The sequence below is a fragment of the Microcaecilia unicolor genome, chromosome 1 (genome assembly GCF_901765095.1).
Source record: "Microcaecilia unicolor chromosome 1, aMicUni1.1, whole genome shotgun sequence".
Taxonomy (NCBI): domain Eukaryota; kingdom Metazoa; phylum Chordata; class Amphibia; order Gymnophiona; family Siphonopidae; genus Microcaecilia; species Microcaecilia unicolor.
This window is the reverse complement of record NC_044031.1, coordinates 216,493,590-216,516,623: the sequence shown is the minus strand read 5'-3', so window position 1 is coordinate 216,516,623 and position 23,034 is coordinate 216,493,590. Positions and strand designations below refer to the sequence as shown.

Genomic DNA, 23,034 nt, shown 5'->3' with positions numbered 1-23,034 from the left:
ATCTGGGTAGAGTTTACTGTTTAAATTATGGTAAGATAGTAGATCAAATTCGAATGGAGTTATCCTGATGGAAGGGATTGTGGCTTTCCTGGTGGGGGCGTATGGCAGTAGTGAAGATGAATGTGTTGCCTAGGTTGTTATTTTTATTCCAATCACTGCCGGTAGCGGTCCCGCAACGGATACTTAAACAATTGCAGGGATCCTTCTCACAGTTCATTTGGCGAGGCAGGCACCCCCATTGGCTCGAAGGGTCTTGTGGGGGGCTCCTGAACTGGGTGGGAGAGCAGTGCCTAATAATATTGAATGGTATTATCTGGCTGCTCAAATTTGGCTGATCATGGATTGGAAGAGGGGAAAAAATAAGCCAGCTATTCAGGTGGAGCAATCTTATTGCCCTCATCGATCATTGAACTCTTGGTTGTGGACTACTGAAGGAGTGGGATTAGTATTGGCTGGGATACAGAATCCATATGTAAGACATCTGATGGGATTGTGGGGAGAAGTACAGAAGAGATGGGGGCAAGTGGACCAGATGTCCTCACTTGCTTCGATAAAGTGGGAGCTGAAATTTGGGGCTGGGAGGGAAAATGCTACATATATACGATGGGAACAAATAGGACTATTGTGTTTTAGGGATGTTCTGCAACGGGGACGGGTAAAGAACTTTGAAACTTTGCGCTCCATGTATGCTCTACCTGAGGGAAACTTTTTCTCCTACTTACAAATTCAGCACTATGTAGGCACTTTGGGTTGGAAGTGAGAAGACCCTCAAAAAATGGAAAGCCTGGAAAATGTATGGGTCCTGTTGCGGAGAATGCCTAGGCCAATCTCTGTGATATATAGATATATTAGGGGATGGGATCCTAAGTCATTTAGCTTCCAAGGGGCTTGGGAGACAGATTTAAACTGCAGATTTTCTGGTCAAGAATGGGAAACAATTTGTGGTGAGGTGCAAAAAGCTTCAGTGTGTGTGTGTTGGTGCAGGAAAATGCTTATAAGGTCCTTACCCAATGGTATTATACACCTAATCGGCTAAAGCGGATGTATCCTAGTACATCTGATGTTTGTTGGAGGTGTAGATCTCAAACGGGTACATTCCTACATATATGGTGGTCCTCCCCCGGATAGTCCCGCTCTAGCAAGAAGTTATGAAAGTATTAGTAATTATGTTGGGAACATCTTTAGTGTGTAGTCCCTCAGTTTGCCTCGTGGGTTTACATAATGAGAGGGACTCTAGGGAAAAGGGTAAACTGATACGTTGGGGGTTGGCAGCGGCTACGTGTCTTATAGCGCTGCATTGGAAGAAAATGGATCCCCCGACTCTGGGAGATTGGAAGTGCAAGCTGGGACAGTTGATACAGATGGAACGCCTTACAGTATATTGCAGGGAGGGGCTTTTACGACACAAAAAGGGAGTGGGATAGATTTCAACAATGTTTAGCGTATATCTGATAAGGAGGGGAAGTAAAGAGGTGAGACATGAGCTGAGAGGGGGAAGTTGTATGGGGGGGGGAGGGGGATGGGAGAGGGAGACTGACCTGAAGAAACCACGGGGCATTCTCATGACACAGTAGAGCATGAAGTAGATGGGGGAAGGGGGATGATAGCAAGATCAAAGCTGTGGCGAATGTACAGGTGGTATGTATTTCATGGTTTTGTAACTCAGATAACATTTGTCCCTGCGACTATAGCAGTGGGAAACTTGTGTTTATTTCGTCTATGCTGGAAGTTAAAAGTACAATAAAAATTTAAAGGAAAAAAAAAAGGAAATCAAACATTAGCAGCCTAGCTGCGCATCTCAATACTAGCAGAAACAATACAAAGCATAAAGTATACAATAAAGGTAAAATAGAACAGCCTAGCTGTATAGGGAAATCAAACATAAGCAGCCTAGCTGCGCATCTCAATACTAGCACACAAAATGCAAAGCATAAAGTATACAGAAGAACACAATACAACAGGCAAAGGGCCCACCCTAGCGTGTTAAAGACAAACAGGCAATACTTGGCTGACAGAGGTAACACCGCTAGTGGTTAAGGACAGGGTTCATTCTGTCAGTACGCTCAGATGAGCCACAGAAAAACCGTGGCAAGCTCCCTCAAAACCAGAGTGCAGCAGAAGCAAAACAAAAAAGAAAAAGTCTCTTAAGGACCTGCACCACAGGTAGAGGCAAGAGCGGGGATGTCACCAAAGACAAGCAAACAATCACTGAGGTGCCCGAGCCGAATGCTCCCAAGGTAAGCAAGATAAAGCAACAAAGCCTGAGCCGACACTCCCAAGGAAAGCAAGGTGAAGAAGCCAAACCTGAGCCGATGCTCCCAAGGCAGAAGACTACATGGCCCAGCACAGCAACCAAGGGCCAGGAACAGCCCACGCGGACCCCTCAAGCACCGTTCCCTTGTCCAGAGATGCCTCGAGACGTGGCCTCAGCCGCTGCACTTGCAGCACTCCCCGTCATCCAGCCCACACAGTCCAAACACAGTACAAAGCCACTTGCTGCATACAGCGACCAAGGACTCATGGTGGGTGACTGGGATCTCAACTGAGGCACGGGAGGCTCTGGACTCACAGGCTAGGAAGCAGGCTTCACTGGACCCAAGCAAAGGTGAACGCTGTAGGCAGAGCTTTTACTCCTCAGGACTACCAAGCTTGAAAGCAGGCTTCCCAGGAACACAGCATAAGGTGAAAGCTGTAGGCAAAGCTTTACCTCTCAGGACTACCATGCTTGAAGGCAGACTTCCACTGGAACACAGCAAAAGGAAAAGCTGTAGGCAAAGCTTCAGGCCATGGCCTCGCAAAGAAACAGTAGTTGGAACTAGCAGAGCCCCAGGCAGGCCTGAGCCCAATCAAGGATAACTGCCAGAACACTGAGCACACTCAGAAGCCTGTTTAACAAGTGCTCAGTGCTGATGACATCACTAGCTTGGCCTCCACCACTCTACAATGACCCTACAGGTCACTGACTGGAACTGCAGGTAATTTTAGAAGGTTTAGAAGGTGGAACAGGGCACAGACTAGCAAGGCACGGACGTCGCCGCTGCTGCCGACCGTGACATGGGCATTCCAAGCCTCATTCTGGTGCTCTAATTGCCTCTCAGTGCATTCCAAGCTTCATTCTGGAGTTACCCAAGATTTTGACTACAACCTGCAGGAATCCCACGACAACTTCTTTCATCCCTGTGGGAATCCCATGGTAATTTCTTCCACACTGCAGAAATTCTGTGGCAAATTCTTCAATATGCACAGGAATTCTGCAGAACCCACAGGATTCCCACAATCCCCATTTTGTGCTGCTCTCTATTCTAAAGTAGGTAGTGAAAACTGTAAGGCTGTTTATAGCTATTCTGCATGATGTTTTAAGATTCTTTAAATTGTAATTTTTCAACTTGTATTTTGTTTTTCTTATCTCTTCATTACTTTTTATTCTTTAAGTTTTTTTAGGGCTGCATTTTGATTTGTAATCGCGATTAATCACGGGATTAAAGGTATGTTATTTATTTAGTTTTTACCCCACTAAAGCTCCTTGTCACTCTGGGTAATGGAGAGTTAAGTGACTTGTCCAAAGTCACAAGAAGCTGCAGTGGGGGGGAAATAATATACCTTTAATCCCACGATTAAAATTTTAATCAAAATGCAGCTCTACTTCAATTCTCTTCACACATTGGGCACTCCCTGCAGTCCTCTGCGCCTCATGCATCTCTCCTTTTCGCTTCCTCTCCTTTCCCACCTCCCCACAATCCTCCACAGATTCGGCATCTCTCCCTCTCCCTTCCTCTCCTCCCCCCTCCCCCCCCCCCCCCCGCGCAGTCCTCCTTACTTTGATTCTGAATGTGATTCGTCAGCAATTTACACAGCCAGTCTTAAGCGGTATCAGGAACCTTTCCTCAGTGCATCCTGCCTCTTCTGACATAATTTCCTGTATCCAGCCAGAAGAAAGGCCCCTGATGCTGTTCAAGGCTGCCTGTGTGAATTGTTGTTGGATCGGATTCAGAAACAAAGTAAGGTGGACTGTGGGAGAGGGGAGAGGAGAGGAAGGGAAAGGGAAATGGAAATGGAGAGAAGCCAAATCTATGGAGGATTGTGGGAAGGTGGGAAAGGAGAGGAAGCGAAAAGGAGAGATGCAAGAGGCGCAGAGGACTGCAGAGATACTTGAACGTGCTGTTCATCGCCGTTGCCTTGACTTTCTTTCTTCTCAAGCTATTCTTGATCCACTTCAATCTGGCTTTTGCTCCCTTCATTCAACTAAAACAGCGCTTGCTAAAGTCTCCAATGACCTGTTCCTGGCCAGATCCAAAGGTCTATTCTCATCCTTCTCGATCTATCTGCTGCTTTTGACACTGTTGATCACAGCCTACTCCTTGATACACTGTTTGGCAATTGAGTGATTCTTCTTTCCTCTTTGAGTTGCTGTAGCTATTTTATTATGCTGATAATTTTACTAGTTATTGTTTATTGGCTGATTAATGGTTTGCAAATTTTATATACTTTATAATTCTTTTGTAAGTTTTACTATGCACTTGTTAATATGTGTGCTTAGACTCACGTTGTACACTGTGGTGACCCATGTTGGAGTGTAATTAAATAAGGTATAGAGCTTTCTTGTCTGGGTCCCAGGAACAATGGGCAAGTGTTAAACGCATCTAGGGACCTCCCCTGAATCACTGTGCACTGCTTTTAACCACTAGGCCATGCTTCCTCTCTGTATATATATGGGTCAGCAAATAAAAAACATTTTAGATAGACCAAACATATATACCAAACAGCATATACGTACTTATACATACATATAAACATACAAGTATGTGTTAATTTACGTGCAACATCTCTTGTATGACTTGCACAGTCTGCTAAAGACTCAACAACCAAGAAATGTGCACTCACCAAAAAGTCTTCTTCACAAAACACTTTGCCGCTGACAAAATAAAAGGCTTTTCCTCTTAGTTTTCGACCTAGGAGAAGAAAAAAGAAAAAAAAAGTACTGTTAAATATAACATGCGGCTGAGGACACAGGAGTCCACCTGAGAAAATGTAGAGCATTATGAGCTGAGCAGCGTTTTGTTCTCAGGGATCTAAGAACACACAGGACAATGCTCTGCCCACTGGAAGAGTTCTCAGAAGCTACTTGTATTGCACAAAGTATGATGGTTACTGTGTCGTGGAGGTAACTCCATGCTTTGGCCTGCATCTGGAGGACCCAGCATCCTTCTGTTAGAACTGAATCACACCAAATGACTCACACTGCTCAGAACTTCTGCAAAGTCTGTAATACCATTCTGCATCAAGTGACTTGCTAAGGCTTCTTCTTAAAAATATCCACGCAGCTCATTACGGGCAGTCAGTAAACCTTCCTTATGGTTGGCTTGGTGACTGTGCTTCTGAAATATCTTCCAAACGTCTGAGATCACAGCTCTCAACTTGCCCTCCCTTGGCAGGCAAGCACCTATGTTCATACATTTTACAGGCATCACCTCCTTCAGCAGAATGATTACCCCAAGTTGAGAATATTATAATGCATTTGTATTGCTCCATGGTGCGACTGTGCATTGAATATTGTGTATAATTCTGGTCGCCACATCTCAAAAAAGATATAGTGGAATCAGAAAAGATACAGAGAAGGGTGATGAAAATGATAAAGGGGATGGGGCGACTTCCCTATAAGGAAAGACGAAAGAGTGTAGGGCTTTTCAGCTTGGCGATGTCTCAGGGGAGATATGATAGAGGTCTATAAAATACCGAGTGGAATGGAACGGGTAGACGTGAATCACTTGTTTGCTCTTTCCAAAAATACTAGGACTATGGGGCACGCAATGAAGCTATTAAGTAGTAAATTTAAAACAAATCGGAGAATATATTTCTTCACTCAACATGTAATTAAACTCTGGGACTTGTCAGAGAATGTGGTAAAAAAGCAGTTAGATTAGCATGATTTAAAAAATTTTTTGAAGAACTACCTAAAAGAAAAGTCCATAAGCCATTATTAAGATGGACTTGGGGAAAATCCTCTACTTATTTCTAGGATAAGCAGCATAAAATCTGTTTTACTCTTTTGGGATCTTGCCAGGTATTTGTGAGCTGGACTGGCTACTGCTGGAAACAAGATATTAGGCTTGATGGACCTCTGGTCTGTTCCATTATGGTGATACTTTTGCCCTTATGTGTTTTGCTGTAGTTTTCTGTTTGCATATGCTAGGCACATATTAATTATTTTTAAACATTTTTGAGGGGTGGAGAATGGGTGTGTAGAAGCACTAACCTGCTAGCATGTTCGCATTAGCATGCATTAACTGGTTAATGCAAGGTAATCATAGAGTACGCCTAAATAGGAGGTGATATGTGGCCCTGTGGTTAATTGTTTTGCAAGTCCCCCCCATGGTTAATTATTTTTGCAAGTCCCAGGTGCTAACAGTAAAAAGCATCGAGTCAGCAAAAAATAAAAAGCCCTAAACAATACCACATAAAAGTCCCACATTAGGACTCGCTAAGCCCAAATTTTAGCGTTTCTTAGTAAAAGGGTCCCAAAGAAAGTAATAAAAAATATTTTATTTAGCCAAGGTCCCTGCACTGGTGCTCACCCTCTCTCAATTCCCCTTCTATATAGAGCAGGACTGCCAGGGAAAACTTTAGCACACTGTAAATAAAAAAAATTCTCTGCAAAAATACATAGATACATAACAGAAGCAGAAAGCCATGAGAAACTATGTCTCATCTGACACAGGAAGTCTCATTTTCCGTACTAATGAAAAAAGAGCACCAAGATATATCTGTCAGAAAAGGCTATGAATTCACTTTCCTCACTCTGGCCCAAAACACCTTGATGCTCCCCGTCTTCCACCAACAGCTAACAAAACCAAAAACAGCTGATTAGTTTCTATAAGTAAGTTTCTCTAATGTTGTTGAGTTTTCTTATTTATACTTGTTTCCTGCAGGGTTTTCCCAATAAGAGGAGCACACAGTTCTGTCTGCATACACTAGGGGGCACTGAGAGACAGGCTGCAGAAGGCACCATGCACAACTCCTATATAGCTGTCAGTGTTTCCATGCAAAATAACCACAGGGTGTGTGGGCAGGTTGAAATTAGACAGTCTGGTCCAGAAACAAGAAGAGTGGCAGACATCTTTGCCCCAGCTGTCTTCACACAGTTAACAAACATGGGAAGAGAAGGCAGGACTTTTAGAGCTTGTGAGCAATGAAAAATTAGAGTTGCACAATCCCATCTGCTTCACTTTTTCCATCACAACCAGCCTCATTCCTGTCGTACTTCACCACGAGTTTTCTGTCTGCAGCATATTAAGGGCCTCTTTTACCAAACCATGCTAGTGATTCCTGCGTGGCAATACCGACGAAGCCCATTCAATGTGAATAGGCTTTGTTGGCACTGCCGCGTCGGGATTACTAGTGTGGCTTGGTAAAAGAGGCCCTAAGTTACAACCTAAATGGCCTGCTTGTACCAGCGAGAGCGATCTGACTTTTCCAGTATTTACTGGTTAGAGACGATGACCCTGTGGAATCGCATTAGACCTGAAAGAGAATTGGTGGGACAATCAGAATGTACATTCACAACTTCTCACTTGCCCTCACCACTAAAATCTATTTTTATTTTACTTAACACACTTGAAAGTAAACACTTTAGTGTGCGTGTATGTGTGTGTGCATGCAGAGTCCAAGTTACCCAGTTCCAGGTTGGAGATTTTTGGGACAACCCTGGATTCAGGGGTGGACTGACAGTGTTCTAGGCCCTCGGACAATAAGGGCTATGGGCCCCTAACCACCTATCAAAAGTGATTAAACTGGTTGAAAGTTAGGGGAGAGTGACCCCCCTACTCCTGTGGACCCTTGGGCACTACCATATTGTAACTTGGCATCAATGGCAGCCATTCCCAATATAATCCTCAGGGTGCACTTAGGGCCTGATGCACTAACTCCACGGAAAAACCCTTCCCTTACCGATCCCTTAGCGATTCGGACAAAAACGTGCATGCATGAAGGAAATCGAATGCAAATGAGCTGCTCGCTGTTAGCTCATTTGCATGCGATTTTCTTCCTGGGGGGGGGGGGGGGAAGCCAGTTGGTCAGCTGAGCATGCGCAGAGCAGCAAAGCGTTATGCATGGCTGCTCTGTGCATGCCAAAGACGGCTTCATACACGCAGCAGCAACTTCAGTCCTCATAGCAGCCTGGAATGCAGCAGAAGCCTTAGGAATCTTTCAGAAGTGAGAGGAGGAGAGCCGTGGAGATGAGAAAGGAAAGAGAGAGAGAAAGAGAGGACAGGGAATGATATGGTGAGTTCATTTCTTCTCTGGAAAGTAAGCTTTGTAGGAATTTTTAAATCCCTTGCAAATATAGTAGACATAGGTTTTCTCACAGACCACAAAATAGGACGGCACAGGGGCTGACACAAAAAAACTGCACAGGCTTTGTGTAGGGTTAGCATGATTGTAGCAGAACTTTTGTGGGCACATGATGCAGAAAAGAATTTTGTGCACATGCCAACCCGGCACAAAGCCACCAGTGCACAGCATACATAAAAGCACGGAAGTAAGACTAATTAGCTATGCTACTCAGATGCCGAGAAGTGCACATAAGACTGAAAGGCTGAGTGCAACACTGCAGCTTTACACAGTAACATAGTAGATGACGTCAGAGAAAGACCTGTACAGTCCCATCCAGTCCGCCCAACAAGATAAACTCACATGTGCTACTTTATATGTATACCTGACCTTGATTTGTATCTGCAATTTTCAGGGAACAGACCGTAGAAGTCTGCCCAGCACTAGCCCCGCCTCCCAACCACTAGCCCCGCCACCCACAACCTGTGCTGCCACCCAATCTCTGCTAAGCTTTGAGGATCCATTTCTTCTGAACAGAATTCCTTTATGTTTATCCCACGCATTTTTGAATTCTGTTACTAGGGTTACCATACGTCCGGATTTCCCCGGACATGTCCTCTTTTTGAGGGCATGTCCGGGGCGTCCGGCGGATTTTGCCCCCGCCCACGTTTGTCCGGATTTCTGGACAAACGTGGGCGCGGGTGCGGGCAGGCGCGTGCGTGCGGTGGGCGTGTGGGCGGGCGATCGGCGCGTGGTCTCCCGTCCCCTCCCCTTCCTTACCATGTTCCCTGGTGGTCTAGTGACGTCTTCGGGGCAGGAAAGAGCCCCCTCTTTCCTGCCCGGAGCGCTGCCTCCCCTGTCTATCATCCTTCTCGGTCTGGCTGGGGATTCAAAATGGCCGCCGAGAGTTGAACTCTCGCAAGGCCGCTTCAACTCTCGGTGGCCATTTTGAATCCCCAGCCATACCGAGGAGGATGCAGCAGGCAAGGGCAGGCAGCGCTCTGGGCAGGAAAGAGGGGGCTCTTTCCTGCCCCGAAGAGAAGACGCTACTAGACCACCAGGGCTAGACAGTAAGTGAGGGGGGGGGGGGGTATGGGATGGGGGAGGGGACTATGTGACGGGGGGGGGGGGGGAATAGGGGCGGAACCCGGACCTGAAGGGGGCGTGGCAGGGGCGGGGCATGAGGCGGGGCGGGGTAGGGGGGCGTGACGTGTCCTCTTTTTCAGAGGACACAAAATGGTAACCCTATCTGTTACCATTTTCATCTCCACCACCTCTCACGGGAGGGCATTCCAAGTATCCACCACTCTCTCTGTGAAAAAATACTTCCTGACATTTTTCTTGAGTCTGCCCCCCTTCAACCTCATTTCATGTCCCATCTCCAGAAAAAGTTCGTTTGCAGATTAATACCTTTCAAATATTTGAACGTCTGTATCATATCACCCCTGTTTCTCCTTTTCTCCAGGGTATACATGTTCAGGTCAGCAAATCTCTCCTCATACATCTTGTAACGCAAATTCCATACTATTTTTGTAGTTTTTCTTTGCACTGCTTCAATCATTTTTACATCCTTAGCAAGATATGATCTCCAAAACTGAACACAATACTCCAGGTAGGCTTTAAGGGCTACATCTGAGGAGGGACATAGCAGAGGCTTTGCTAGGTGGGTCGCCAGGGGAGCGGCCACTCCCCCAAATGGACTTCCGACAGCGCCTATTTTTCACACGATCTGTCGCGTTTAAAATATATGCCAGCGACATCGGCAGTCCGCTCTCCATTCCCTTGTACCCTCAACCTAGCTACGTTTCTGGGACAGAGCAATGTTTCCAAACTCAGGTCACACCCAGCCAGTCAGATTTTCAGGAAATCTACCATGCATAAGTATGAGAGAGATTTACATGCACTACCTCCATGTAATGCAAATCCACCTCATGCATATTCACTGAGAATTTTCTGAAAACCCGATTGACTGCGTTCCCAGGACTGGGTTGAGAACTCCTGGAATAGGGGGTACTTGATTCTGGTAGTATTTGTGAGATCAGTGATCTGAGGTGAAATTTGACACTTCAGGACAATCACAAAACACCTAGCCACCCGCCTGGGTTTACCCTGCAGTCACTTATGTTTGTGCAGCGCTGCGTACGCTCTGTAGCGCTATAAAAATGCTAAATAGTAGTAGTAGTAGTCTATCCCCAGCACAGCTCAGGTCTACCTGCACCTGCTGCTTGTGCTCTACACTAGCACCCTCCTGCCACTGACTGGATCACAACTGCCTCTGGGCAAGTCTCCCGCTCTCCAGTTATCCCCAGTGGTTTCTAGATTCCTGGAGCTACATTCCCAGTTGTCCTACAGTTCCCAGAAAGCACTCACAGACACAACACACAAATCACCAGGATTCTTTATCAGTCCAGACAGGCAGAGTCAACAATACATTTTAAGGTTTAATAAAGGCAATTTTATAGGTTTAAAACACACTGTTCTGTCACAGCTTCAGATCACCAATCCCCAACTGAAATGCCATCCCACTCAGGATTTTGTAGACCTCATCCATCTCTTTTCCAAGCTGAAGAGCCATAACCTCTTTAGACTTTCCTCATATTAGAGGAGTTCCACCCCTTTATCATTTTGGTTGCTCTTCTTTGAACCTTTTCTAATTCCGCTATATCTTTTTTGAGATACAGCGACCAGAACTGAACGCAATACTCAAGGTATGGACGCACCATGGAGTGATACAAAGGCATTATAGTATTTTCGGTCTTATTCATCATCCCTTTCCTAATAATTTCTAGCATCTGCCACACCCGGAGCAGAAGATTTCAGCTATTTATCTACAACGACACCCAGATCTTTTTCTTGAGTGTTGACCCCCAAGGTGGACCCTAGCATCAGCTGAAGAGCTCTAACCTCTTTAGCCTTTCCTTATATGAGAGGAATTCCATCCCCTTTATCATTTTGGTCACCTTTCTTTGAAACTCTTCTAATTCTACTATATCTTTTTTAAGATAAGGCTACCAGAATTGCACACAGTACTCAAGGCATTATAATATCCTTTGTCTTATTTTCTATCCCTTTCTTAATAATTCCTGGCATCCTGTTTGCTTTTTTTGGGCCTTCATCACACACTAGGCAGAAGATTTCAGAGTATTGTCTATAATGACACTAGATCTTTTTCTTGGGTGCTGACTCCTAAGGTGGATCTTAGCATCAAGTAACTATGATTTTTTTTTTCAAAGGTCTCTCTTCCTCTCAGTGCATAAGCCAATCCTCACTCTGCATTGAGAAGAAGGGAGACATTATACTCTTCAGTGCATCAAATGACTGGTGGTGGTGTGTGCTGTTTTTGACAAGGAGGTTTCATTAACAGGAGACGGCGTGCTTGGCCCATTATCTCGGTTGAAACTAGTAGGCGGAGCCAGGGGCAAAGCCAGACCTGACATTTTGGGGGGGACCCAGAGTTAACATGGGGGGGGCACTAGGCATATAGGTGCGAGTAGTGCTTGGTATACTCCTAAATAATGCTTTAGAGTGCACTGATTTCAAAGCAAAAAGTCTGTCCTGTATCAACATAAACAACATGCACTTATGGAAACCTTGGAAACACTGACATTTTTAAATGAAGTTGCATTATCCCATAACTTAAACTTCACTATTATAGTAGACTTGAGCCTGGTCAATACATATCACAGTATCCTGGAATATAATTTCTGCAATGGAACATATCTCTCAACTTTACTTTATAAGAAATATACAATACCTTATTAAGCTGTATTAATAAAATAAGTCTTCTTGTTCCTTCCTTTGGCTCTACTACTTTCTCTCCTTTCTGAAGCTGACATGAACCCGTCAAGCCCCTGGAGTTCTAGACAGTGTTTCTTCCACCCTCTTCTCCTTATGAAGGAGAAGACAAAGGATCATCTGCCAAATTGCTTTGTGAAGTAACACTAAATCCTGAAAAGAAGCTTCTCAGAGCCTATGTTGCAAGCTTAACAGCACCAATTCTGAACACACAAATATCAGTAACTGTACCTTTAAAAAGGCAGCAGTAAATATACAGAACTGCAATATGCTTCCTATTGGAAAAGCCAGACTCCTATGGATCCAAACACAAATTACATGCCAGCAGAATCTCTCACCTTGGTCACTCATAGAACACAGACCAATCCTCACCAATTACAGAATAATGGACCAAAATTAGAAAAGGAAACACTGAGACATCACATTCTCTGTAAGTAGTACAGCACAGGAGAAATAAAAAGGGATTATCTACTGTTGGGAGCAAAATACAAAATCACCCATGCCAAAATAAAACCCACAAATAAATTATCTAGATACTCAATAAAAGTTAAAAACCTGTGGGGACAACAGTGAGCTGTATTTTCAAAGCACTCAGACTTACAAAGTTACATTCGGGCTCATTTTCAAAGCACTTAGCCTCCCAAAGTTCCATAGAAACCTATGGAACTTAGCCTCCCAAAGTGCTTTGAAAATATGCCTAATTGTAACCTATGGAACTTTAAGTGCTTTGAAAATGAGCCCTACTGACTCCAGCCAAATATTTGGTGGAATGTAACTACAGAGGCATGGTGTGGTTGCATTTTCAATATGGTAATACTAGAGCCCAGCTAAGGAACAGGTTATTTTGAGTTAGCCTTCACTGGACCAAACTTGCTTTCCTTGTGCCATCACCATGCAGCTGGATAGGCAGTGTCTTAAAAGGTGGTATATCCCACATTATCCCAAGCAAACTCGGGTTCAATGTAGCTTACAATTTAAAATACCGCAAGACAGAATAATAGAATTCAGTTATATCATGGGGCAAATAGATGGATATGTCTGAAATATTTAACAAAGTTGAGATTAGCATTTAATCTAGGCATTTAAAAGTCTATCCCTTAATGATGCCGTATGTTTAGGAATCATAGCCATATGTATAAACATGCACATACCACAACAGACATCTATACACATATTGCAAAAGTAAACAACAACTTCTACAGAATACATCCAAAGCTTAATTTTTTATTTTCTCATTTTCATCTTCCAAAATTCTAGACAGCAGATGTACAGAACAGCAGAACCCAAAGAAGTCCAAAACAAGTAGTCAGAAACAACACAGTTTATACCTAATTGTTCAACCACCCTTAGGATTAACCTTTGGTTTAAAAAGCAAAACCATGTGCATGTAAGGACTGGATAAACAAATTAAAAAAAAAGTTTAAAGCAAATGTCCTTAATACGTAATACTTGGTAGAAATAGTGAAACAGTGATGGAATATTCACAAAGCAGGCAGCCTGAGCCAACAGATTTATTTTCCGCTGAACATAATTAACTTTGTATGAACTTGGTGGCTAACAGTGTGTTGAACTGGACAATGTTGCCACATTCAGACTGACTCTGGATAGAACTTCTGCATGAAGGAAGCCCTTCCCTCATTATTCAATACCTCTCTGTGAAATAGTAGAAATAAAAAAAGGCAAATTGCTTTTTTGTAATATATCATTGCAATCCACAAAACAAAAGGAACATGTTTCCATATGCCATCTTTTTCTTTTGATGTAGGCACAGGAAAAAAAGATGTAATGCTCCCAGGTCCCGACCTGTTTTTTTTTAAATTGTACTTATAAATACTAAGCCTGATTGTTAAGGTAAAATTATGTATCATACCTGATAATTTTCTTTCCATTAATCATAGCTGATCAATCCATAGACTGGTGGGTTGTGTCCATCTACCAGCAGGTGGAGAGCAATCCTTTTGCCTCCCTACATGTGGTCATGTGCTGCCGGAAACTCCTCAGTATGTCGATATCCAAGCTCCATCCGCAGGACTCAGCACTTAAGAGAATTACACCCACAAAGGGACACTCTGCCCAGCTCACCACCGCCGAAACGGGGGAGGGGAATTAACCCAGCTCATCCCCACACAAGTGGGGGAGGGGAATCCGTCCAGCTCATTCCCGCGGAGCGGGGGAGGGACACCACCCCGCCAATGCGGGGGGATCTGGCTTATCCTGCAACCGCAACCGCGGGAGGAGCTGACTGACCCTAACACCGCCGAAGCGGGAGGGGTACAAAGCTGCCCTACAGCCGCACGAAGCGGGAGGGAGCGCCGGCAGACTTTAGGTCTCAATCCAGCCCCGTAAAACGGAGGGGAGAGGAATGCAGCAGCTCACTGTAACACAAACTCGTCTCAACTCTTGAAGAATCCAATTGAAAAAACTTGAACACGAAGTCCTCCTGAACAGGAACTGAAGACTAAACTTGAACCTGAAATGCAACCAGAATATAAACAGTACAGATATCTGGGAGGGGCTATGGATTGATCAGCTATGATTAATGGAAAGAAAATTATCAGGTATGATACATAATTTTACCTTCCATATCATCATGCTGATCAATCCATAGACTGGTGGGATGTACCGAAGCAGTACTCACCCAGGGCGGGACATTGAAATCCCTGACCGCAACACTGAAGCTCCAAACCGGGCCTCCGCCCGAGCAGCCACAGTCAAGCGGTAATGCCTGGAGAAGGTATGGGCCGATGCCCAAGTTGCCGCCTTGCATATCTCTTCCAAGGAGACGGACCCGGCCTCTGCCATCGAGGCCACCTGAGCTCTAGTGGAGTGAGCCTTCAGCTGAATAGGCGGCACCTTCCCCGCGGCCACATAAGCCGCTGCAATGGCTTCCTTGACCCATCTTGCCACTGTAGGCTTAGCAGCCTGCAGACCCTTAAGAGGACCTGCACACAGGACAAACAGATGATCCGATTTCCGGAAATCATTGGTCACTTCCAAGTATCTGATGATGACTCGTCTCACATCCAGAAATTTGAGAGCAGAGTATTCCTCTGGGTAGTCCTCCCTACGAAAGGAAGGGAGACAGAGCTGCTGATTCACATGGAAGCGAGAAACAATCTTGGGCAGGAAGGAAGGCACTGTGCGAATAGTCACTCCTGCCTCAGTGAACTGCAGAAAAGGCTCTCGACATGAGAGTGCCTGGAGCTCGGAAACTCTTCTGGCTGAAGTGATAGTCACCAAAAAGACTACTTTCAACGTCAGGTCTTTCAGAAATGCCCTCGACAAGGATTCAAAAGGCGGCTTCTGCAAGGCTCTTAGCACCAGGTTGAGATTCCACGCAGGCACCACTGAGTGCAGAGGAGGGCGCAGGTGATTAACTCCCTTGAGAAAACGTAGCACATCTGGCTGCGAAGCCAGGGAAGCACCCTTCAGGCGGCCCCTGAAGCAAGCCAGAGCCGCTACCTGGACTTTAAGGGAACTGAGCGACAGGCCTTTCTCCAGACCTTCTTGCAGGAACGCCAGCACTGAAGAAATTGGAGCAGTGAAAGGAGAAAGTGAGCCTGCTTCACACCACGCTGCAAAGGTACGCCAAACCCTGGCGTAAGCAGTAGAAGTAGAGCGCTTCCTCGCTCTCAGCATAGTGGCGATGACCTTGTCTGAGAAGCCCTTCTTCCTCAGACGCTGCCGCTCAATAGCCAGGCCGTAAGACCAAAGGGGGAGGGATCCTCCATCACCACGGGACCCTGATGCAACAGGCCCTGCTCCACTGGCAGCCGCAGAGGGTCGTCGACTGAGAGCCTGATCAAGTCCGCATACCAGGGACGTCTGGGCCAGTCCGGACCCACCAGGATTATTAGGCCCGGATGCTTTGCCACCCGGTCTAGTACCCTGCCCAACATGGGCCAGGGCGGGAACACATAGAGAAGCTCCTGTGTCGGCCACTGTTGGAGAAGAGCATCTACTCCCAGAGATCGAGGGTCCCGTCCTCTGCTGAAAAAGCGCGGCACTTGGCAATTGGCCGATGACGCCATCAGATCTAGGCTCGGCTGGCCCCAGCGCTTCGTGATGTCCAAGAACGCCTGAGCCGATAACTGCCACTCTCCGAGATCCAAGGTATGGCGACTGAGAAAGTCCGTCTTGACATTCATGACTCCGGCAATGTGGGCCGCTGACAGCTGTTCCAGGTTCGCTTCCGCCCACTGGCATAGATTCATGGCTTCCTTGGCTAGAGGGGCGCTCTTGGTACCTCCCTGGCAGTGACATAGGCCACAGCCGTGGCATTGTCCGACAGGACCCGTACTGGCTTCAACTCCAGTACCGGGAGGAACTCCAAAAGCGCCAACCGAATGGCTCTGAGTTCCAGGAGGTTGATAGACCACTTTGCCTCTGCAGGAGACCAGAGCCCCTGCGCTGTCCTTCCCAAGCAGTGGGCTCCCCAGCCCGTCAAAGAGGCGTCCGTCGTGACGACAATCCACTCCGGGGTCACAAGAGGCATTCCTGCAGACAACTTGTCTGTCTTCAGCCACCAGCTCAGCGCCTTGCGCACTGCTGGGTCCAAGGGAAGGCGCACAGCATAATCCTCCGACACCGGAGTCCAGCGCTGCAGCAGAGAGTGTTGTAGTGGTCTCATATGAGCCCTGGCCCAGGGCACTACTTCCATCGTGGCCGTCATAGAGCCCAACAGCTGCACATAGTCCCAAGCCCGAAGCGGAGAGGCTACTAGGAACTGGTCCACCTGAGCCTGAAGTTTGACAATCCGATTGTCCGGCAGGAACACTCTGCCCACTTGGGTGTCGAATCGAACTCCCAGATACTCCAGGGACTGAGTCGGGCGCAGCTGGCTTTTCTCCCAGTTGATGATCCACCCCAGGGAGCTCAAAAGAGCAATCACCCGGTCCACAGCTTTGCCGCACTCTGCATAAGAGGGAGCTCGGATCAACCAGTCGTCCAGATAAGGATGGACTTGTACTCCTTCCTTTCGCAGGAAGGCCGCGATGACCACCATTACTTTGGAGACGGTCCGCGGAGCAGTAGCCAACCCGAACGGGAGGGCTCTGAACTGGAAGTGTCGGCCCAGGACTGCAAAACGCAGAAAGCGTTGATGAGGAGGCCAGATGGGAATATGCAAGTACGCTTCCTTGATGTCCAAGGATGCCAGGAACTCCCCTGCCTTCACTGCCGCTATAACAGAGCGGAGAGTCTCCATGAGAAAGCGCCGAACTTTCAAGGCCCGATTGACCCCTTTGAGGTCGAGGATAGGCCGTACAGAACCTCCTTTCTTTGGTACCACAAAGTAAATGGAGTAACGTCCCTTGCCAAGCTGATTTTCTGGCACCGGAACGACCGCTCCCAGGCGGATCAGATTGTCCAAGGTCTGCTGCACTGCCACAGCTTTGACCGGAGACTTGCAGGGAGAGAGTACAAACCCGTCTCTTAAGGGTCGGCAGAACTCTAGCTTGTAGCCGTCTCTGATGACTTCCAGCACCCAAGCGTCTGAAGTTACCCTGGTCCACTCGCCCAGAAACGAGGACAGGCGTCCTCCAATCCGCACTGGGCCATGGACCAGGACCCCGTCATTGGGTACGAGACCCTGGGGGAGGACCGGAGGGCGCACCTCCGGGACGGCGGTCTCTGCGAAAGGAATGCTGCTTGGGGGAGAAGTTCCTCTTGAAGGAAGAGGGGGCAGAGGAGCCCGACTTGCCCGGGCGGTACCGACGGGCTTCCTGAAACCGTCCTCTGGAGATACCGGGGCGAGCACTGGCCCGAGCCCTGACCTCTGGTAACCTCTTGCCCTTAGATGTGCCGAGATCGGTCACAATTTTGTCCAGCTCGACCCCAAAGAGCAGCTTGCCTTTAAAAGGCAACTTAGCCAGGCGGGACTTAGAGGCGTGGTCCGCAGACCAATGTTTCAGCCAAAGCCACCGCCACGCAGAGACTGTCTGAGCCATACCTTTAGCCGAGGCTCTCAAGACATCATACAGTAAGTCTGCCAAATAAGCCAAGCCCGATTCCAGGGCCGGCCAATCAGCCCTCAAGGAAGGATCCGAGGGGGAAGCCCGCTGCACAATCGTCAGGCACGCCCTGGCCACGTAGGAGCCGCAAACTGAGGCCTGCAAACTTAAGGCAGCTGCCTCGAAGGACGACCTTAAGGCCGCCTCCAATCTTCTGTCTTGGGCGTCCTTTAGGGCCGTGCCACCTTCCACCGGCAATGCCGTTTTCTTAGTCACCGCAGTGATTAAAGAATCCATGGTAGGCCAAAGAAAGGCCTCCCGTTCACTTTCAGGCAAAGGATAGAGGCGGGACATAGCCCTAGCCACTTTGAGGCTCGCTTCCGGGACATCCCATTGAGCCGAAATTAAGGTGTGCATGGCCTCATGCACGTGGAAGGTTCTAGGCGGGCGCTTCGTCCCCAGCATAATGGCAGAGCCAACAGGGGCTGAGGGAGAGACGTCCTCTGGAGAGGAAATCTTCAAAATGCTCATGGCCTGCACTAACAGGTTGGGCAAATCCTCTGAGCGAAAGATCCGCGCTGCAGAGGGGTCATCCGCTCCATCCGAGCGGGAATCCGTCTCCTCCAAGGAATCCCCAAAGGACCGTTGGGAGAACTCAGATACGCTGCCCTCATCTACATCAGAGGAAACAGAGTCCTCTAAGGCCTGGGAATCCACCCGAGGGCGTTTACTTCCGGGGGCCTCAACCCCTTTATCGGACAAGGGAGAAGGGCAGCGTTTTGCATAAGGAAGGCCTGATGCAGCAGCAAAATAAACTCGGGGGAGAAACCCCCCAGACTGTGCACTTCAGCAGCCTGGGCCACAGCCCTAGACGCACCCTCAACCGGCGCTCGCAAGAGCGGGGGAGAAACATGCTGCGCATCCAAGATGGCGTCCGGCGCGACACTCCGCGAAGGAGCCGCGCGGGAAGAACGGCGCTTAACTTTAGCCGCTTTTTTGCCGTCGCCCAAATCAAGGGCGGCCATGGCATTAACGTCTCCCAGCTCAAGGGCGGCCCAAGAAGAAGCCGTCCGAGCAGAGTGGCCGGCCAAGATGGCGGAGGCGAGCAGCGGGGGATGGGCGTTTATGGCGGGAAAAACCGCCGCACCGGAGGAAGACCCGGGACACTGACCGGCCTCCGAACTGACACCCAACAAGGGCGAATCAGACTTTAAGACCCCCGCATCCCCGCTAGAAGCGCACACGCGGTCAGGGGAGCGATTCTTCGCGCCCTCGCCCTCCGACGCCATAGGCCACGTGGAGATTGATCGGGGAACCCCCTGCTCGCTATAAAAGGTAAAAATGACCTGCTTCTCGCTCCGAGCTGTAACGACCTGGTGTCCCAGTGAGTAGCTGCAATAAACGTTTAAATAAACATCGAAATAAACGCCCTAAAGGACGTCCAAAATTTTTTTTTTTTTTAACGGAGCCAGCGGGAGGGGGGAGAAAAGGAGGGACCTGGCACCACCAGGTTTGCACTTGCTCAAGAAGAGCCCTCAACCCCAGGTACTCAACAAAACCTAAAAATTAGGCTTGGAGACCTAGCCAAAGCTGCTGCTGTGTGTGACCACCACCTGCTGAGATAGAGAACATACTGAGGAGTTTCCGGCAGCACATGACCACATATAGGGAGGCAAAAGGATTGCTCTCTATCTCCACCTGCTGGTAGATGGACACAACCCACCAGTCTATGGATTGATCAGCATGATGATATGGAAGCACCTGATTCTCTTAACATGATGTCTGTTTTGGTGGCCCTTTACTAGGTGAAAACATCTCTTCACGAATACAAGTGATCCCTATATAACTAGGCTTGCGTTAGAAGCCGTGTGCTATGTAAAGTTATTGCATCAGCCCTAAGGTTAGCAGACTCTTCAGCAAAAGTTATATGTCCCATAGAGGCCAGAGTCCAATGACAAGAGCTGTGTGGGGCTATTTACTTAGCTTCTACCTCTGCCATAGACAGTTCTATCCAAAACATCCAGTTCCTCACCTTCACTACTTAACCAAGAAGCCACTTGAAGAATGCCTCCCTCCAATACAAAGCCTTTCACATTTTGATTTTTGCTCATTCGTACATATTATCTAAACATTTTCCCATCTGCTGTGCTTATTTCCTTCCTCTCGTACATGCTTCCTCCTCGAGTCATGCCTCATGCTTCCTTCACACTTTCTTTGGTGTTAATCTGTCCTATTTCCTTCCAGGACCAGATGGTTCGCAGAGAAAAAGCACGAAACGCGGTGTCAGCACAGAGGGAGGGGGGATGAAGACGACCCAAATGACTGTTTCTCAAAGCCAAATAAACTCTAAGCAAAAGCAGAGGTCCAGCAAGCACAGCCAACACCCTTGCCAGTTTTACTATTTATTATGTGTTTGCTTTTTTAAGTTGGCAGCTCAGTGAGATGCCAAAGTGCTGGCTGCGATGAAAGTGCCCTTCCCCTTACACCTCCCCCGGATACTATAAAGGGCATGGATTCCAGATCAGCCCCCAAAATATTAGCCAACGGGATCCAATGATTTAATTACTGGAGTTAACAAGCACTTAATTGACTCTAATTATGATTTTGAATGCTGATCTGGCTGTGCGCTATTCTGTAATAAAGGGTGCCTAAATTGGATCGTGCGCAACTGAAAAGGGAGCGGAAGCATGAGCGGGTCAAGGCGTTCACAAAAGATGCGCGCAGTGTTACAAAATAGCAAGGATCCACGCCCAATTTAAGCACCAGGATTTATACCAGGCTTCAGCTGGCTAAGTCCTCATGCCAAAAGTTGAGTATGGAATTTGGCGCTCAGTGCTATTCTATAAAGAGCGCTCATCCCAGTCGTTTGCTGCACATTGACCCCCCGGGTTCTATATATCATGCCTAGCGTTCTGCACCAAAACCCAAGCGTATTCTATAACAACGCACGCAACTTAATTGGCTTAACAAGCTAATCAGCGTTGTTAACAGCACTTAGGCAATAATGAGCACTAATTGACAATAATTCAAATTTACGCATGCAAATCGCTAAAGGATTATTTTCGAAAGGGAAGGACGCCCATCTTCCGACACAAATCAGGAGATGGGCGTCCTTCTCCTGTCGCCCAAATCAGCGTAATCGAAAGCCGATTTTTTTGCGTCCTCAACTGCTTTCCATCGCGGGGACGACCAAAGTTCCCGGGGGCGTGTCGGCAGTGTACTGAAGGCGGGACAGGGGTGTGGTTAAGAGACGGGCATCCTCGGCCGATAATGGAAAAAAGAAGGGCGTCCCACACGAGCATTTGGTCGACTTTACTTGGTCCCTTTTTTTTCACGACCAAGCTTTGAAAAGGTGCCCAAACTGACCAGATGACCACCGAAGGGAATTGGGGATGACCTCCGCTGACTCCCCCAGTAGTCGCCAACCCCCTCCCACCCCCAAAAATATTAAAAAACATTTTTTCCAGCCTCTATGCCAGCCTCAAATGTCATAACCAGCTCCATCACTGCAGTATGCAGGTACCTGGAGCAGATTTTAGTGGATGCAGTGCACTTCAGGCAGGCGGACCCAGGCCCACACCCCCCCCCCCCCCCCCACCTGTTGCACTTGTGGTGGTAAATGTGAGCCCTCCAAAACCCACCCGAAACCCACTGTACCCACATGTAGGTGCCCCCTTCATCCCTAAGGGCTATGGCAGTGGTGTACAGTTGTGGGGAGTGGGTTTTAGGGGGGATTTGGGGGGGGGGGGCTCAGCATCCAAGGTAAGGGAGCTATGCACCTGGGAGCAATTTCTGAAGTGCACTGCAGTGCCCCCTAGGGTGCCCGGTTGGTGTCCTGGCACGTGAGGAGGACCAGTGCACTACAAATGCGGGCTCCTCCCACGACCAAATTCCTTGGATTTGGTCGTTTTTGAGATGGGCGTCCTCAGTTTCCATTATGGCCAAAAACCAGGGACGACCATCTCTAAGGTCGACCTAAATGTTGAGATTTGGGCGTCCCCGACCGTATTATCGAAACAAAAGATGGACGTCCATCTTGTTTCGATAATATGGGTTTCTCCGCCCCTTCGCCGGGATGTCCTTAGAGATGGACACCCTTAGAGATGGTCGTCCCCATTCGATTATGCCCCTCTAAGTGTATTTTGTAATGCACAGCGCCTAAATTTTAATGCGCCCAGGCAAAAAGGGGTGTGGTTATGGGCAGGAAAACGGGCAGGTCATGTGCGCTCCAAAACTTATGTGCACTATTACAAAATATGGCCTAAATCTACATGCCAGGATTTACGCCATGTTTTTGTTGGTGTAAATGGAGGCGCATAGATTTAGGCGCTAGAGTGTCAACTAAGTGTATTCTATATACTGTGCCTAAATTTAAGATCTGCTTATAGAATATGCTTAGGTAGAAATGTTTTCTGGCAGATTTTATTCTATTGTTAACTTAATTTTGATTATTGATGAAAATTGATGTTTTATTGTCATTTCATCTATCATATGTATAATACTTTTATGTTATAAAAGATAATTGGATTATTCATATTTTTGCAAAGTTATTCAATTTTTAGTTTTTCAATTTGTCATTTGTGCAGTAAGGTTTTTTGTATCATATAACTTCTCGATGTTACATATTTTTACATTTTTATATCTTTATGTTTATTGTCTCATCAGCAATATATGTTTATTTTAATTTTTATATGTTTTGTAGACTCCTGAAGCAGGCACATAGGCGCCGAAACACAGCTGCTGTGTTGAGTTATTGATGTTCCTTAAATAAAAACCTTTTATCTTACATACGTCTTCCCTGGTTCTTTGAAAGCGCCAGATTACCCTACTCTTGTCTCTGCTGAATTGCTTCGACGTAGGGATCGAGTGATCCTCCACTTTTTGTGGGTTTTCCTCGGATTTTTTAGGCGCCATATACAGAATCCTCCCTGAGTAGCTAATTTTCAGCGCTGTTTATAGAAGT

General features: G+C 47.2%; 1 protein-coding gene across 2 annotated transcripts in view; it reads right to left on the bottom strand.

Annotated features, from left to right (window-relative positions):
• LIMD1 (LIM domains containing 1) overlaps positions 1-23,034 on the bottom strand; it is a 226,931-nt gene that overhangs the window by 42,553 nt on the left and 161,344 nt on the right. For both annotated transcript variants that reach the window (XM_030204291.1, XM_030204299.1), the window contains one exon: positions 4,882-4,949. In XM_030204291.1, the coding sequence (XP_030060151.1) occupies positions 4,882-4,949 (68 nt within the window). The remainder of the gene's footprint in view (positions 1-4,881; positions 4,950-23,034) is intronic.